Source organism: Colletotrichum chrysophilum (assembly GCF_026319265.1).
Source record: "Colletotrichum chrysophilum strain AFK26 chromosome Unknown scaffold_6, whole genome shotgun sequence".
Classification (NCBI taxonomy): Eukaryota; Fungi; Ascomycota; class Sordariomycetes; order Glomerellales; family Glomerellaceae; genus Colletotrichum; species Colletotrichum chrysophilum.
This window is the reverse complement of record NW_026517293.1, coordinates 258511-277166: the sequence shown is the minus strand read 5'-3', so window position 1 is coordinate 277166 and position 18656 is coordinate 258511. Positions and strand designations below refer to the sequence as shown.

The window sequence follows — 18656 nt, the reverse complement described above, 5'->3', positions numbered from 1 at the left end:
GTGTACATGAGCGTCAAGCATGTCGGACTGGGAAGTTAATTGTGTACCCCGCACATGTCACCTAGTGACGTCGTTCAACACTGACTTATGGTATACTCATCTACTTGACGATTACTGATCAGCCTAGGCGTCTAAAGGCGGTCTATAGTGAAGTGAATATAATTGATTACGCTTCCTATTTAAAATTGCATTTCCGTCCGGATGTCCAGTTTCACTTTCAGTAATAACTTTCACCTCGATAACATCGATAGCGACTATTATTATCATGCCATTTTATCAGGTTTACCACACGTACCCACTGGCAGGGCACCAGCGTCAGGCAATCGCTACATCAATCACCAACTTGCATTGCAAAGCGTTCAATACCCCGTCTTTTTTCGTGCACGTGAACTTTATCAAACAAGAAGACGCACCGGCGGAGGATACCTACTTCATGGCCGGCAAGCCTCATTCATCGAACTCTAACCGGGTTGTTGCTGTTGTCCGTACATCTCCAAATCGCACTAAGGCAGATTGGGACAAGCTTGCAGCTGACATTGAGGATGCATGGGACGAAGCTGTTCAAGACAAATCACATGGTTCGGAGAAGGGGGCACGGGACATAAATAAGAGCCTTTTGATGGTGGTGTTCACGCCAATGTTGGCAGTCCGTGAGGGTGGCATGGCTATCCCAGAGGCAGGACATGAAAATCAGTGGCTCAAAAAGCAGTTGCCATACTTCAAAAACATGAGTGAGAAACACGGCTTGCAGGAGTTCACGGATATGCTTGAAGAATTCCGACATCGGGGCCTAGCGGAGTGAATTCTTGGACATAATATCGATCTGACTGACACTTTTGTTTGTTTTGTGTCGCAAATCTATACTATTGCCTATTGAATGGCTCTTGACGGAGCGATTGTGTCGTAGGAATGTTGCTGAACAGCGGTCTGGTGGGTCAGCACATCGGATCCGCAATTGTTGTCCGATCAACGTTCCATTGGCGAATGAAGACTGCCATTGACATTGTCGTTGAGGGAAATGAACTGTTGGCCCTGAAACCCGAACGTCGCTTTCTCATGTTCCCTGTATGCCCGCAATCGCCATGAGTCCCATCATAAATAGGTTGGCAAGGTCACAAACTTGACATTGAAGAGCCAGTCGACCAATCAATGCTTGAAGCTTTTCCAACCCAACACCGTCTGCAACGGTGTTCAAGAAACGCTGACGAGACCAGCAAGGAGCTGCAACTTCAACTGAGAGTCCAATATGCAAGAGTAGTGGTTTGAGGACTAAGACATTTTATCAGTTTACCGATACCGCCCGGCCATGATTAGCTTGGTCATGGTGCGATTCCCCGCATTCGCGGCTACGCCCTTCGCATGTAGTCAGCTTTGGACGATCCCGGCAGTAAGACTTGCGTACCCATTTTGTAAGGGACTTGTGTAAAGTAGCCTCCATGGATGCAGCGATAACAGCAGTGAGTCATAGATGACCCTGCCGAAGCAACCCGCGTTCCCACTATGGACGATGATTACAAATGCCCAACTGTGAACTTGAAGAGTCATGCTGCTACTTATACTTATTGTTTGGGGTTCTGTTATGAAGAAAATTAGCCTTCACCTCAGAATCTCGACTTCTACTAAAGGCGCCGTGTTGGAATAGTTCTTCCTTGTTTATCTTTTCTACCCATTCCACCTCAGGTCCCCATGTCACCATCTGCAGAAGTCACGCTTCCCATCCGTGGGCAAAATGGAATATCTCAACAGAAAATCTGCTCTAATGGGCTTGATGCTTCATCCTTGACTTATGACTACACGACTACGCCGAGGCCCGTTCCAGACGAAGCAACGGCGAATGCGGCAGAGGAAACCGTATGCACAGATCATATGATTACTGTACAATGGAAGGCGTCCACAGGATGGGATACTCCCGAACTCAAACCCTTTGGCCCTCTGAGCCTTTTGCCTACAGCGTCAGTCTTACACTACTCAACGGAGTGCTTCGAAGGACTCAAAGTATACCGTGGCTTCGATGGAAAGTTACGCGTATTCCGTCTAGAGCGCAATGCTGCTCGTTTCCGCGTCTCTGCGCAGCGCATGGCGCTCCCGGATTTTGAGCCGTCGGAGGTCAAGAAGCTTATCATGGCTCTCCTCTCAGTCGACGGAGATCGATGGCTTCCGAAAGACCGGCCTGGCAGCTTCTTGTATGTGCGCCCTACTCTGATTGGGACGCATGCCAACCTCGGCGTTCAAGCCCCTAAGAAAGCCTTGATGTATATCATTGTCTCATTCATGGCTCGATTGGATACAATCGAAGGGGGTTTGCGGCTATACACCAATCCAGAAACCGATGTTCGAGCTTGGGTCGGTGGGTTTGGGTACTGCAAGGTCGGCGCCAACTATGGCCCTACGGTGGTGGCAACAAGAGAAGCCTCTTCTCAAGGATTTCAGCAGATTTTGTGGCTCTACGGAGAGAACGGACAGGTCACGGAAGCGGGAGGTAGCAACTTCTTCATTGTGTGGAAGCGTAAAGACGGAACGACGGAGTTGGTGACAGCTCCCCTGGACGACAAGCTCACCTTGGACGGCGTCGTTAGACGGAGCTGTCTCGATTTGGCTCAGGAGAGACTAAGCGAGGAGCTCGAAATAACTGAACGCACGTACACCATCGCGGAGGTTATTGAGGCTTCTTCCGAAGGCCGCCTTCTGGAGGCTTTCGTCACTGGCACGGCGGTAAGTTCCCAATGACACCGATATTCCACTGAAGAAATAGACTGACACTCCATAGTGGTACGTTTGTGCAGTTTCCCAGATTCGTCATCGTGCTCAGGACATCCACGTTCCAATGGGCCCAGAGGGCGACGGTGGTGACGTTTGTAAGAAGATCAAAGGATGGCTGGGAGACATTTTATACGGTGGAGTTGACCATGATTGGGCTGAGATCATTGAAGAAAGACAGATTCACTAGCTGTGAGAGATGGAAAAGCTTGGGTCATTGTATTTGATGCAGCTATCGGTGTAAAAGTAGACAAACCTCTCAAATAGTATATACATCCATGCTCTTTACCCATGGTTTCCAAACTTTCTCCATGCCTTCTTCGTACTGCCAACCGGAGAAGTCATCATTTGTAAGGGACCACGTATCTAATACGAACTGGCCACCCTCTCGTACACGATAGATGCCTGGGAACGCCCACATCATCCAGTTGACACCGTACTTTACCGTCATGTTTGTCATGCAACTGACAAATGTGTTGCTTAGCATGTTTGAATCTTGCCCCCATCCAAACTCGGAAATGACCACTGGCGTGATCCTCTTAGCAGATTCACACTTCCCATCCAGCAGACCGCAGTATTCTGGGGACTCAATACCCAAGGCATTCAATCCTCTCCAGTACAGCTCGGCCTCAGTGAGCTTGCAGTTCTCCGTTGCCACAGTCTCAGTAAGTCCGTCGTACATGTGAAGCTCCCAGAAGACCTTGTCCTTGAAAGGATGTTCGTCCAGGTCAAAATAGACAGGGTCAGAAACCCAACCGTTCTTGATTGTGTCGCAGTGATAGCAGTCGTGGGTCATCAGATTCTTCTGATTAATGAGGCCTGATAAATCCTCATCAAATTGCATTCCAGACCAGCTGATGAGGATGTCCGGGTTCGCCTCGTGAATAGCATAGGCACCCGCCGTCATGTTGCCGACGTATGTCTGCCAGTTGTACTGGAGTGGTGCATCAGCCAGCTCGGTGATGTTGTAACTAGGCCTAAGCTCGTTCCGGAGAGACATACTCGCAACGTTGGGATGCTTGCCAGCCCAGCGAGCAACATAAGCTAGACCTCGAAGCCATTTGTCGACAGGGAAATTAAAGCTGTCGAACCAAGCGTTGCCGTCGATGTTGCTACAACACCACATTGCTTTGCTGACATGGTTATCTGGGTGAATCAAAATCCCTTTCTGTTGCGCAATTTCTGCAATGTCAGACCAGATCTCGAATCTCGTCGTGTCCAATGACCATGAAGGGTTCTTGGAAACCATCATATCGGCGACGCGGGTGCCGTTCTCAACACCCATTCCGTTGATGAGAGCTTCTTTCAGGCCAACGTCAGAGCCGTCCCGCTCGTAGATCTGGTCCACCATTTCGATCGCGAAAGGCATCCTGAGCATGTTGAAGCCCGCACTTTTGACCAAGTCTAGGATGTCTGAAACAGATTGGTACTCGACGCCTTCGGGAATCATGGTCTCGCCTAGACGTAACCATGTCAGTACAGGTCTTCATAAAGACTGACATGCGACCTTACCACTAAGTGGCCAATTCAAGCCGGCCCATACGATTGTGTCATTACGAGAATTCACTATGTCTCTTCCTGCAGTACGAAATGGTCCATACGGCCAGATACCGGTCGTGTTGTCTCTTCCGAACAAGACATTGTTTGCAAATTTCGCTGTCTGTGTAGCAATCACAGGGATGACATACACCAGAGCAAGAACAAGAACCGGCTTCATTTTGGCACGTAAGCTGTGAAAGAAGTGACTTTTAACGGTGTGGCTTCTGGCATTCGATGTGACTGCCAGCGTTCACTGGGCAGGTTTAATGACGTTGATACCTAGGATCAGAGACTGTGCTTTGGGCCGCCATGGTATGGACTTAACATCGGGCCCATGATAAGCACTGGAGCCGGGCAGCCGGGAAGTTAGCCGGCATTCCTCTCATATGATGCCGACGACTAAGATGGGCTTCAAGGACTAGGCAGATTGGCGTCATCCGTTACCCCATCCATGCATCTCGAGCCTATTTCGATCCACTGGATATGCATACGCGAGGGGCTCAGGAGGGAGTACACCGATTTGACCCCGCATTGTACTATCGGTTTGCCGGCCATACCCGGCGAACTAGGGCCGGTCGGCGGCTCAGAACCGGGTGGCGATTAGCAACACAGCACCAAAGTAGGCGAACGACTGAGGAGATCAAATCATGTTTTATAGTATTAATCTTAAAGTTAGAGGATAAGAAAACGAGATGCTATGGTAATTACAATATCTCGTCCAATGACAGAGTGTGGTATCTCGTCTATGTATGTAAACAGTGGTCTATGTGCAAACGCCCCCTTTCACTTCACTCTATGTTTGATCATGTGCCTAGTAACCGTTGAGAATCTGGGCAGAGATCTTCTCAGCGAGCACATAGACGGTGCTCTGAGGGTGACCAGGAGGAAGCAGTGCGAAGCTGCTAGCGTCAACAACTCTCAGACCGTTGACACCGATGACCTTTGCGTCCTTGTCAACAACCGCGTTGGGGTCATCGCTCTTGCCCATTCTGCAAGTGCAAGACGCGTGCCAGATGGTCATGACATCGTTGCGAATCTGCTGGATGATCTGAGCATCAGTCTGGACGGCGGCGCCAGGGTAGTACTCCTTATTGTCAGCGAGGACGGGCTGCATGGCCTTGCTGCTGAAGGCCTGGCGGAGGCGCTTGTAAGTAGCAAGAGCAACGGCAACGTCAGTGGGGTCGGTGAGCCAGTTGGGGTTGATCAGAGGCAGATCCTTAGTGTCGGCTGAGGCGAGAGTAACGGTGCCGCGGGACATCGGGGCGACAAGACCGCCGAGGATGGTAGCGTACTGGTAACCATCTTTGGGCTGGGTGAGAAGGAGGTTGGCGAAGTTGCCGACGTAGCCAGGGGCAGTGAGGTACTCAATCTCGGGCCAGTCCTCAGGGAACTGAGAGTCGAGGATAGCGGCGGTGTCGGCGCTGATGAGGTCACGAGGAGCCTTCTCCCAGCCGAGGAAGTCGCAGACAGGGTTGGTGAGAGGACCCTGCTTGAAGATGGAGTACTGGAAGGCAAATTGAGCGGCAGTGTAGATGAGGTCGTTGGCAAGACGGGTCAGAGTCTGAACCTTGACGCGCCATGTAGGTCCGAAGAAGACATGGTCCTCCATACCCTGACCAACACCGGGGCGCTCGGCGACAATGGGGATGTTGAATTTCTGGAGCTGGTCCTTGGGGCCGACACCGGAAACCATGAGAAGCTGAGGGCTCTGGAAAGCACCGGCCGAGAGGATGACTTCCTTGCGAGCCTTGAGAGTGTAGGTGACGAGACCGGTGTTGACGACAACGCCAGTAGCGGTTTTAGAGCTGTCAAAGAGAATCTTCTTGGCCATGGACAGCTGGAAAACCTTCAGGTTGGAGCGGCCGATAGCCTGGTTGAGGAAAGAGGTCTGACTGGACTCGCGCTTCTCAGTTTCAGGTGCAATAGTATCGGAGCAGTACTGTGCGCCCATCAGCTCGCCGCTGTTGAAGTCCTGAGCCTGAGGGATACCAATCTCATTGAGAGAAGGCTCCAGGTAGCTGCTGAAGGGCTGGGCGTAGTTGGCGTAGGAAACCCGGAGCGGTCCGCCGGCAGGGGAGAAGGCATCGGGGTTGTACTCGGCGCTCGCGTTGGCAGCGCGGGAGGAGCCGGGAGGGGTGAATTTGACACTCTTCTGGAAGTAAGGGAAGAGGGAATCCCAAGTGTAGCTGTCATCGCCAACAGCATCCGCCCACTTCTGGTAAGACTGCTTCGTACCGCGCTGGTAGATCATGAAGTTACGTGCCGAGCTGGATCATGTTAGTTACATCTCATAATCGTCTGGTTTTCACATCATTACTCACCTTCCACCGAGACACTTTCCACGAGCATAGTGGATGCGCCTGTTATTGGCACCAGCCTGGGGCTGAGTGATGAAGTTCCAGTCAACGAGAGGGTTGGTGTCGAGAGGGCTGGCGCCCGCAAACAGGGTATCACCCGCAGGCGTGTTGCCAATGATGGGGTTCGTAATCTGGTAGAATGTGCCGGCCTCGATCACAGCGACTGAGATGCTGGGGTTGGCACTCAGTCTGTTGGCCATCACAAGGCCAGCGGTACCACCGCCGACAATAACGTAATCGAAAGTCGCGTCCTTGGCGTCTCCTGCGTTGCCGCCGAGCTGGCGCTTGAATTCGGCGTGCTGACGCGCCTCATCGTCGGCTGGGGCGGCCTTGGTCACGCTAATGATGGCGACAAACGTCGCGATAGCCTGAGAAACGCGCATCTTGTTGGGTCTGAATGGAAGGAAAGGAAGAATGAATGAGAGTGAACTGTCAAGTCTGAGGATGAGAAGAACATGTTTCGAAGGATCGTCAAGAGATTATATGATGTTTTAGGTCTCAAGGAACGCTGCGGGACTGGCCGAGAATAGATCATCATGATCCTTTACGAGAAGTCTAATTGATGGTTAGGTCAGGTCGTCGACGGGTGGAAGGAAGATCTCGAGAATCAAGCCTCTTTGAGAATACTAAAGCCTGTCTAACTCGCTTGCGGTTAAGCGTGCCGAGATTTAGCGTGAGAACAGACATTTGAGATGTGAAATCTTCCATGGTTCACCACCCACCACCGCTCTTAGGGCGCTCTGGTCTCGTGGTGGTCAGTGGCTTGGACCCTTTGGAGAACGTAAAAAGTGATCACTGATCACCGTCATGATTGTCAGGCACAGAAACGTGGCGGACATGGCTGCGGGGGGCGCGATCCGGGGCTAAATGCAGAATTGAGTTTAGCCCGCCAATTCAGGGGAGAGTCGCGATGCTGAGAGAAAGGGAGCAGAATTTGTGTCCGGCTGAACCTTCAACTTCTATACGCAGTCAGGGACGGTGAAAGACTTCAGGGCATCCCGTGCGGATTACCGAATCCGGGAACGCGCCAACTTGTGGCGTTGCGACCCGGCTAGACATACTGGGATAAAGAAGGCGATGATGTCTTCCATCCAGTGACAGTTTAGCCAGTCCCAACCAAGAGAACCTCTTTGTCCTGACTTGGTATAGAGAACAAAGTCGCTTGTTTCAGGAGGTGACGGAACAATAGACCTCGATCTGTCAACCTGTAGGTCTGACGAACATCTCAAATATTAACAAGGCAGTCGCTTCTCCGGCGGGTATAATTCTTGGTAGCCGTTGCAACCAATACTGCGAGCGATAGGGCGAGTCTAGCCCTCAATCAGTTCAATGTTGCGAGCGACTCCGGCTAATTAACCCCAAATTGTTCGGCCGGCTTGGGAGGCGGTACGATTAGGGGACGGTGTTATCGGCCGAATGAAGACTCGGAGTGCGCAGCAGAGCCGCCAGATCTTGATGCATTTCGAATGTCGTGACTGCGAAAGTCATCCTAATTCAAGGACCTTGAGAAATTGGTCGAGATTTCCACGCCGGCGTGTGTTGATACCATCTGAGCGAAAGACAGGACATAATTCCCGGAGTACCTCGAAGTCAACGCCTGAAGATATGGTTTCCTGCATGACATGAAAGCCCTCAATAAACAATGTCACAGGCAGGACAAAATTTTGCAATGCAGTGAGCCGTTGGGTTGGACAGGCTCAGCTGGTGCTCTGATTCATGTTGTTACCATTCGACTCATTCATCAGCCTGGTGTGGAAGATTCATGGAAACAGAAATGATCGTCGCGTCCGCCTTCTCGAGCAAAGTGGTATCCTTAGGAGATCAGATTTCAGAAAGGAAGAGATGTTTTGTCGTTGTCGTCGAATAACTGATGGCCACTCAGCAATGATAAGTAGACCTGACTGTACCTAAGGTGGAAACGTTGCGAAGAGCCCTCGGTCCCCAAGACTTCTTGAGTTGAAGCGATTGAAAGCACGTGGCCTTGATAGAGTTGGTCGTTGAATCTCTCGGTCTCGGTTTTGCTTCGGTCTTGACCCATACCTTACGATAGAGGTATATGAGCCTCAGCGCCTGTCTGGAAACTCTTCCATATTAAATCACCGTCTGTAAAGACCTGGAGCTCAAATAGGTAACTACCCTTTCTAGCCGCCAAGCGCAAATGACTCTGTTTTCGAGCTCGAAAGGCACCTGTTCCGCTTAGTCACAGCCGCTCCGCCCCCAAGGATGCAGGGATTCGCGGTCGCTAACTCTGTTCAGTCCGGAGCGCTGGGTTCGTCTCATTGCCCCTTAATCAAAGTTTCCAGGGGCTTTATGTTTATTTGACACAATAGTCAACACAAACAGATGAGCAATTGGCTAACGTTTTCACTCTCCTCGGTTCTCCGAGTTGGCATGACTTCATTCTACATAGGCTAATTGCCGGATCACCTCTCTTTCTGGCCAAGTTCTCCTCGTACTGGTGGACTTTTCAGGGCTGATGGAGCTTGAACACCCTGTCTGCGCCTCGTCTGATTGATGGGTTGCAGCGGGCGGCCCGCGAGCATCCCACCTCGGCTGTCGGAATGCTTCTGAGAAGGTTCTTTCGCGATATTAAGGTTTTCTGGGGAGCTTTTCAATCTATTCGAGATGCCTTCCTCCCCTGAAGGCCCAATTGACATTCAGAAGTCCCCTGCCACTCTATCGGAGAGATCACTAACCAAGAGAAGAATACTGCCCGAAAGCGAGAGTGAGAAAAGTCCGTATGGACATGTAAATAGTAGACCGGCCCCCCCAATTGAAGCTGTTTGCTCTTCCATCACCTGTTCAAACCAGTCCTTTCTTTTTTCACTGACATTCGCTTTCATCGACACTCTTTTCGATCGACGACATTCGCTTCACCCTGGCTGGCCCATTCAAGATTCACACATTCTTTAGAGACTCGAGTGACTAGACCAACCTACAAAACTACCCCGAAAATGAGAGGCGCCGGACTCATCCTGGCGGCGGCGGCATCCGCCCGCGCCGCCTGCGATTGGAAGAACGTCCACACCGGAGGCGGTGGTGGCTTCGTCCCGTCCATCCAATTCCACCCGACCGAGAAGGGCGTCGCTTTCGCCCGTACCGACATTGGTGGTCTCTACCGCCTCAACGACGACGAGTCTTGGACTCCCGTGACCGACGCGAACGGCTTTGCGCACGATGGCAACTGGAACCGATGGGGCATTGACGCGCTGGCCCTGGACCCTTCCGATGCGAACAAGGTGTATATCGCGGCGGGCATGTACACCAATGATTGGTACTTTCAGTGACGCACTCCTTGTGTGGAAACCTGGCTGACTATCTCAGGGACCCCAATAACGGAACCATCGCCCGCAGCTCCGACAAGGGCGAGACGTGGGAGGTGACCACGCTCCCCTTCAAGGTCGGCGGCAACATGCCTGGACGCGGCATGGGTGAGCGTCTCGCTGTCGACCCCAAGAACTCTCAGATCCTCTACTTCGGTGCCCGCAGCGGCAAGGGCTTGTGGAAGTCTACCGACGGTGGCGCGACTTTCGCTAAGGTCTCTTCTTTCGAGGCCGTTGGCACTTACCGTCCCGGTGCCGAGACGGATGCCTACAACGGCGATCGTCAGGGTCTGACCTTCGTCACCTTCGATGAGACCTCCGAGGCTGTCAACGGGGCCACCTCCCGCATCTTCGTTGGTACCGCCGACAACACCACTGCCTCCGTCTACGTCAGCACCGACGCCGGTGCTACCTGGGGACCTGTTGCCGACCAGCCTGCCAAGTTCTTCCCCCACAAGGCCAAACTTTCTGTCGCCGAGAAGGTCATCTACTTCACCTACTCTGATGGCTCTGGCCCGTATGATGGTACTCAGGGTGCCGTCTACAGATACGACCTCACCTCCGGCAAGTGGACTGACATTACTCCTACCTCCGGCACCGACCTCTTCTACGGCTTCGGCGGTATTGCCGTCGATGCGCAGAAGCCCGGCACCATCGTCGTGGCTACCCTCAACAGCTGGTACCCCGACGCTCAGCTTTTCCGCTCCACTGACTCCGGCGCGACCTGGAAGAAGATCTGGAATTGGGGAGCTGACGGCAAGGTTGCGCCTCAGTACACCATCGGCGCCAAGAACGCCCCCTGGATCAAGACCAACTTCCTCGACGTCGACACCAAGAAGCTTGGCTGGATGATTGAGTCCCTCGAGATCGACCCCCACGACAGCGATAGATGGATGTACGGCACCGGCGTCACCATTTACGGCGGGCACGACTTGACCAACTGGGACAAGAACCAGACCATCACCATCGAGAGTCTCGCTTCTGGTATTGAGGAGATGGCTGTCTCGTCCCTGGCTTCTGCCCCCGGCGGCTCCGAGTTGCTCTTTGCCACTCTCGACAACAATGGTTTCACCTACGACTCCGTCGCTGATCTCAGCAAGGCTCCTCAGACTGCCTGGACCCACCCTTGGTGGTCTAGCAGTGTCTCTGTCGACTTCGCCGGCAACGACGTTACCAAGGTTGTTCGCATCGGTAAGGCCACCGGCACTCCTCAGCTCGCTCTTAGCAGCGATGGTGGTGCGACCTGGGCTGTCAACAACGCCACTGGCACCACTGCCGCTGATGGTACCGTTGCCTACTCTGCTGATGGCGACGTTATCCTTTGGTCTACTCTCAACGAGGGCGTCCTTGCCTCTCGCAACCAGGGCAAGCTCGAGAACGTCACTTTGCCTGCCAGCAGCGTTATCGCCAGTGACAAGAAGGCCGCCGGCGTCTTCTATGCCGGGTCCAAGTCCACCTTCTACGTCTCCACCGACGGTGCCGCCACCTTCACCAAGGCTCCTCTCGGTAACGTCACCGAGATCCGTCACATCGCTGCCCACCCCACCCAGGCCGGCGAGATCTGGGTTTCCACCGATGCCGGTATCTTCCACAGCACCGACTCCGGAAAGACCTTCTCCGTCCTGTCTTCCAGCCCCTCCAACGCCCACGCCGTTTCCGTCGGCAAGGGTGACGGCACCGCCTGGAACCTTTACGTCTTTGGCAACGGCTCCGAGGGCAAGAAGCTGTACGGCAGCGCTGATGGTGGTGCCACCTGGGTCGACATCCAGGGCTCCTACAGCTTTGGTGCGATTGACGGCGCTGCTCTTGTTGGTTCCGCCAACGAGGCCAACGTTGTCTATGTTGGTACCAACGGCCGCGGTGTCATGCACAGCTCGTGCCCGATCTCCAACTCTACTGCTGCGCCTGCTGCTTCCCCTGCCAGGAGACAGCTTCGCAGCCGTCCCATGAGATTTGGAAGGGCCATCCACAACAAGCACATGCACTAGGCGGGAGACATGCAGCACAAACCGAAACCCTTCACTTCTGATGTAGCCATATTCTGGTCGAAACTCTTACATAGACTATTTCTCAATGCGTTTACTTCTGTTCGAAATTCACGTTTGACACCTTCGTCAACTGTCTTTGTCGTCAGTAACATGTGATGCTTTTGTCTGTCAGACTCTCGATATGCATAAGATTTTCAAGTGTTCTCCGCCCGTGGATAATCCTATTCTGTGTGACCATCTGCCAAGACATTATTTTTAAACACTTACTGAATCGATCCTCAACCGAGTGCACCGTCCCAGATGTGAATCTGCCTTACCGATCCGCACATTTCGCATCATGCAAGCTTACTGGCGAGCGGCACAGCCAAGCTAGCTGTCTATTTTAAAGGTGACTTCTGTCTTCGTTCTTGCCCCTCATTTCTTTCTCATTCGCGTGACTGGCCCATTCTCACGAGATGCAGGAGCATTTGGAATCGTCTTCCGAAACCGCGATGAGACCCGACAGGTCGCCTTCTCCAGTCTCAACCCTCCATGCGTCGACGGCGTCGGTTTCGCACGAGTCCATCAATATGCAAATCTCTCATATTCCCCCACAGAGTACTGAAGTCCTCGCCGACGATCAGGGAGGTTCTCAAGAATTGCACCTACCATCGTCGAATGAATGCAATGACAGCTGTGGAGAGTACAAGCCCATTGCCGCAGACGAAGGACTCGCATCTGCGACACAGTACCCCAAACGAAAAGTTGAACTCACCACAATACTCGCCGACTGCGTCGCAATACTACTACCTCTCGGCCTGGTCATTTTTGTGATCTTGGTCTGGTCTTTGAAAGGCTCTTGGGTTATTGGGGACTCTCATGCTTCTTGGGAGAATGCGATCACGGTTGTGAGTTGCTTTGAACGAATAATAGTGGTGATTCTAATGTTTTGTTCTAGATGGCGACAGTACTTCCGATTGTATTTGCCTCTGTTGTAGGCCGTCTCATGTCCGAAGCGGCCCGTTGGAGACTAGAGCGCGGTGCCTCCGTGGGCTCATTAGAGGAACTGATGGGTAGCCGGACCGTCGGGGGAACCATCATGACATTGTTCTAGTTTCACTCTTGGAACCTACATACTTTGGCACTTCTTGCCTTGTGGGCTCTTTCTCCTCTAGGGACTCAATCACTGCTGCGGATGTCAAACACATTAACCAATACAGAGTTGACAAACACATCTATCACCTACTTCGACAATAGCGCAAAAAGTCTACTTGTTGGCTGGGCTGGCATAGAAAATAGCGCCACTGCCAGCTATGTTTTGCAGGCAAGATTTCGCGCAATTGCTGGATTATACACGACACTTGTCTCAACACCAGAAACTTCCAAGTTGGATGCCATGGACTTGTGGGGAAATGTCAAGATTCCGTTTCTAGGTGATTCAAACGGAAGCGACTGGAAGGATGTATCCGAAAACCTCAGTGCAGATCAGTACTCTTCCTTGACAGGGATACCGCTCAGTCAGGTCAGTTATGACGCAAAGACTAGTTTCTCGCTGGAGTCAATTTACATGCAGCTTCAATGCCATGATATCACCACCAGTACAAAATCGGGACCGGATGGAGCTCAAAAAGATATGGTGGTGGCCAACATGCTCCAGTCTGCTTTCGATGATTTCGCCGGTAGGGGCGGGTCGAACCGGACGTACCAACTTCCAAACGGCACATGGCACGGCATTTCAAGGAGTAGAAACGGCAGCTCTACAACATGGAGTCTAGGGATTGATCGATTTGTGAATCCCCTGTGGTTCGGAGGAAATCAGACAAATTATACGGAATTTCAGAAATCAACACAAGGCCCTCGTTCCAAGGATTTTCATCGACCCAACCTGTTCGCGGGCGAGAGTGGGATTCAGGCTGGACCAACGAGGCTGCTATTCCAGGCGATCTGAACGAACAGTTTCTTTGCGCCACAGCTGTTCTTCACTGGCTACTGCAGGGTTACTCAAAGATACGTTGAATCACTCGTCACATGCACCCGCTCCACAACAGCCCGGCAAAACTGTTTCGTCACCTCTCAGCGTCCTTCACAACAGCTGCACGCTTCAGAAAACATAACCCACTATCTTTTCCGACAATCTTTCGATATATTTCGCAAGAAATGCCCATGACCATTGGCGGTCTGATATCCTATCAAACAGAATCGTTTCTTTATTACATGCAAGACCCCGGTCTTCGAGGCTTCAATGGGGCCGAACCGACTTTTCTAGAAAATGTCACTGCTGGTGAACTGGGAATCCGATTGAGCCAACTTCTCAACACATGTTTCCAATTGACCCAGTTGTCTCTCAATATCACTGCAGGATCCAGGGCAGACTCCAGTTTTAAGCCGAATGTATCAGTCTCAGCAATATCTAGTCAGGGCCTGGTTCTTTTTGATGTCTCGAGTGCGTGGGCAACTGGGTGTCTAACAAGCTGTGTGATACTGCTTGCGGCAGGTATTTTCAGCGTCATACTTGCTCACTGGGCTCGCAGTCCAGAGATCTTGGGTTATGTTTCGACAGTCTTCAGAGATTCAAGGCATATGGAACTAGAGGCAGGCTCGGATCGATTGACCGCAGTTGAGCTATCTAAAGCGATGATGGGTGAAAAGATCAGATATGGCGTTGTGAGTAAGAAGGATGGTGACGAGTTGCGGATGGGTGTGGGGCGTCAGGAAGAAGTCAAGGGGTTTAGCAACAAACCTCGGGGAGTGTAATGGTTTTACACAAGTTTCGAATTTTAGAAACCCTGCGGAAGAACAGCCATATTCAACATTAATCCAACATGTGTTACAAGGCTTTGCGTTGCATGTCCTTCCAAAGTAATGACGAAGGTAGAGCAGAGCAGCCATTTGTTAAGGGAAAAATGGAGTGGAGATGTCGGTGCGTTTCCCTCCACTTGCGGGTTTGCTCAGCTTTCCAAATTCAGGCCAAAATAAATACCCCTGAGTGCCCACTAAGGTAGTGTTCCGCTTAAACGTGGACCGACTGACCCCACCACATAAGGACCAACCTGAATTCAGAAACACATTATCGCAGGGTCTTTCTCCCAAGCTCGCAAGCCTCATTATGACTATGTCATTCTACCATCCAACTTGATATCATGCGAGCCTTGCGAGTTACAAGACTTGAGCAGGCTAAGTTCACATGTAGCCCAGGATATAATCCTCGCAAAGAGTTGCTTAGGATCAAAAGGATAGCCGTTCCAGGTCTTTACTTCCTCAGAGGTTGGAGGAGGATTCAATTCTGTCCATTTTTCACCGTCTCCCTCCTCATCTCGCCATTTGTTATTGATTTTAACGACGCTATACTCCAGAGAATAGTGATTCAACCCGAACCTCGTGAATTTTCAACTCAATGAACACCTCCATGGTGTACTGCACTGAACCCCGCCTTTGAAGGCGTACTTTCCATGTGCTAGGGTTACTTATGCCCGAATGAAAATGTCGAATAATTACGATATTGATGTGATGTGGCATGAATCTCCACCGATCAGTGCAAAGTTGCCAGCCCAGGCGATTAGGATATGTGTGACTAATCAGCTATGCTGGCAATTCGGCACACACCATATGATGCTTGTCTTCTCGTCTACCACGGGGCACAGAAACATTTGCATGATCGTTCCTCCAATATGCTAGCCGTTGGGTCACAAGTGAATGACCTCTCAGTCGCGCCATCCCTATTGGTGACAAGGGAAATTCCAGCTCGGTCCATTCCATATCATCGGCGTTCCCTTCCTCCCACCACTCCTTGTAAGTCTCAAAAACGGCATACGCCAGAGAATGTTGATTTGCTCCTGACCGACTAAGAACTTCAACGCACTCAAGCTGCCCGCGGAGAGCCGCGAGATGGAGTGGTCGAAGCCCATGAAGGTGGATTGCCGGAGTATCCAAGTCTACACCAAGATATGCCATCTTCTGAAGGCATGCAGCATGGCCGAAAAAGGCCGCGAAGTGAGCAGGCGTAAGTCCAAACGTCGCTCTTCCGTCCGCCTTTGCACCAAGAGAAAGAAGCATCTCCACCCTCTCGTAACCTTGTCGACAAGCAATATGCATAGGAGAGACTCCCATGTCGTCTGGACGATCCAGATAGTCCCGTATGATGGACAATTCTTGATACATTAAAAGAATACCCTCTGCAAATCCTGATCCAGCTCCGTGCCAGACCACTGACCGCTGGCAATGGTCGAAGAATGCCCACTTTCCCATGAACACGTTGGCAGTGAACATGTTCAAATTAGCGTCCACGTCGCACTGCTTTAGCAAGACTTTCAAGGCTTGGCCGTTGCGCGTCGCTACGGCCCTGTGCATTGGACGCTCTCCCAACATGTTAGCGTCGTTCCCATAGTAGCTTAAGGATATTCTTCTAGAGGTGAATGCTCGTAGCAGACCTTCCGAGAACCTGTCTGACATGACGACTAGGTGTGACAGACAATCAAGGTACGGTGAAGTTGTTGTCTCAAGCCACTTGGGATCCATCTCCACGTATTTCTGTAAAACGCCCAAAAACGCGTCTTGTCCGAGTAGAGCAATCAGGTGAATAGGTGCCTAAGCCGCGTTGTCGGGTTTAAACTCAGGGCCATGCATCATGGAAGAACCCTGCTCTAGTAGATACTCGGCGAGTTTAACGTAGCCACCGAAAACAGCCCAATGAAGTGGCGTGAACCCAAAGAAGTTGACAGTTCTAACTTGTAGAAGGGGTTCAATGGGGCCCATTGCTTTGATCATATCGAGCTCTCCATCGCGACAGAATTCTAGCAGTTTCTCGGCCTTCAGCTGGTCCATTGGATCGAACATTTCTTCCTTCATATCAGTTTCAATCTGATCAGGAACTCTTTGGAGTAGATCGTTGGTATAGCTCAATAGCTGCTCCGCCGGCCGAACCCTTACGACACGTTTGCCAACGAAGCTGCCCTCCAAAAGGCTGGACGCCCCAAAGTCTTCGACAATAGAAGGCTGAAAGATTCTTGCAAGCCTTTTGGCACAATCCATGGGTCCGGCAACCTCTCGCGGAGGTGCAAAGTTAAGAGCAGGATCGTGTTGAAAATGATAATAGCCAAGCTCTGGAACGTCCTCGACTGTGAGCGAAACGTAGCTGCGCCCGTGTCTGACAATCTCGGGAACTTGTGCCACGCATACGTTCTCTGGGGAGCCAAAAATACTCGGGAAAAGCCTCCCGTTCCGTGCCGACTCATCGACCATTTCGAAAAGAGATTTCATAGAGAATCCCCCTTGCCGTCTTACCGGCATGCACCACGGTTTATAGTGCGCCCCATTTGACGTCTCAATTCCCACGAAGACGGCGATTGTACTGGAATTTCTTTCGGAGCGAATATCCTCAAGTTCGATGACCCCCATGACACCTCCAACCTGGGCATACGTTGATTTCAAAATCCAGGCAGATGAGTCCCATCGATTGCGGGGATAAGCAGTTTTCACGCGGCGTGGCCCGAGAGAATCGGGGTTGACATTGAAGTCCGGTACCAAGTGAACAGGGTTCTGACGGACATTGACGGTCTTGTAACCTTCGTCAGCCAATGGTACCTCAAGGCCGGGAGGCTTGAGGAGTTCAATGGATTCGGGAAGGATACGCGCATATTGATTGCCCCAAAGGCGCTTCAGATAGATTGCGGGAGAGGTTTCCACGCCTTCTATTGTTCTGCTGCAGTCCAGAATGGCGTGGAACCTGTCCGATGGTTGCGTTTCACCCAGTCCGTGAATTGGTCGAAGATATAGCTTGAGATTGAGGCGATTGGTTGGAGATTGTTGTCGACATCGTCTCTTCTGAAAGCAGTGGTGGCAGCGGTCTGATTCCTGTGCTCTTCAAAAAGTGCATAGGAGAATCTGCTAAAAGACCCGACAGATAATCCTCTGTGGTAGTGCTTTTCGAAGGCAGCAAGTCAGTCTTCGTCCATGCAAAGATTGACTGATCGTCTGTTTCTCTCATGATGGCCTCTTGCAATCGAACAAAGGCGCGTGAACCTTCTCCATAGAGGAGTGGCATGTTCACCGAGAATACTCCCAGTAAGCAATATGCCAAATCTTCGACCCTGGTTGTTTGTCGGAGAGCAGCCCAGCTCATTCTGGTGGCAACACTCAAATCTTGCGGTCCTAAGCTGCCGTCGAGCACTCGTTCATCTATCCCAGTAATCTCTCCAAGGATGTGAGGCCCGATAAAGTTGTTAGATGAGGTGTTGAGTTGAGATCCAACTTTGCTCCCGAGAAAATCCCACTCGGCTGAGTAAAATTGCATGTTCCTTGGCGCAATGAGTTCCTGCAGTGTCCATCCCCTCGTGAACCAACGAGAACTTCGAATTGTGGCCTCTTGCCATGCTCTTCCGTTGTTGCGCGTAGAGACGTCAGATAAGAAGGCATAGCAGATGCCAGCGCCCTGGTACCATTGGTACATAGAGTTGATGGCTTCAGAGAGTTCGGCAGACGAGGACTTATCGATGCAGCAGGTATCGATCCAGATGTAATCGTATCTGTCAGAAAGCGCTCGCTTAGCTGCTTGTTCCACCTTAACAAACCCCTTCTTTGTCTTCACCTGGCTGGAAAATTGGTATCCATTCTCTGCCTTGAGAAAATTCCCCATTGCCTTGATTTGAGTGTAGATCTGGTCCAATTGAGAATTGAGATCCTGGTAGGTGATCTCTTCCTCTCCCCAAGTATGCGAC

The 18656-nt window shown here is 51.5% G+C and overlaps 4 protein-coding genes across 4 annotated transcripts; 2 read left to right on the top strand and 2 right to left on the bottom strand.

The window, feature by feature from the left end:
* Positions 1 to 1866: 1866 nt before the first annotated feature.
* On the top strand, positions 1867 to 2727 carry COL26b_001394 (uncharacterized protein; the record flags this gene model as incomplete). The annotated part of the gene is made up of 1 exon (XM_053174345.1): positions 1867 to 2727. The coding sequence occupies one exon, from the start codon at positions 1867 to 1869 to the stop codon at positions 2725 to 2727; it is 861 nt and encodes a 286-aa protein (XP_053041655.1).
* A 160-nt stretch (positions 2728 to 2887) lies between these two features.
* COL26b_001393 (uncharacterized protein) lies at positions 2888 to 4207 on the bottom strand (the record flags this gene model as incomplete). The annotated part of the gene is made up of 2 exons (XM_053174344.1): positions 2888 to 2947; positions 3062 to 4207. 2 exons carry the CDS (start codon positions 4205 to 4207, stop codon positions 2888 to 2890), a joined length of 1206 nt encoding a protein of 401 aa, XP_053041654.1.
* A 900-nt stretch (positions 4208 to 5107) lies between these two features.
* Positions 5108 to 7036, bottom strand: COL26b_001392 (uncharacterized protein; the record flags this gene model as incomplete). The annotated part of the gene is made up of 2 exons (XM_053174343.1): positions 5108 to 6563; positions 6618 to 7036. 2 exons carry the CDS (start codon positions 7034 to 7036, stop codon positions 5108 to 5110), a joined length of 1875 nt encoding a protein of 624 aa, XP_053041653.1.
* Positions 7037 to 9607: 2571 nt separating this feature from the next.
* On the top strand, positions 9608 to 11964 carry CEL74A_1 (Xyloglucanase; the record flags this gene model as incomplete). The annotated part of the gene is made up of 2 exons (XM_053174342.1): positions 9608 to 9912; positions 9978 to 11964. The coding sequence occupies 2 exons, from the start codon at positions 9608 to 9610 to the stop codon at positions 11962 to 11964; spliced, it is 2292 nt and encodes a 763-aa protein (XP_053041652.1).
* Between the last annotated feature and the right edge of the window lie 6692 nt (positions 11965 to 18656).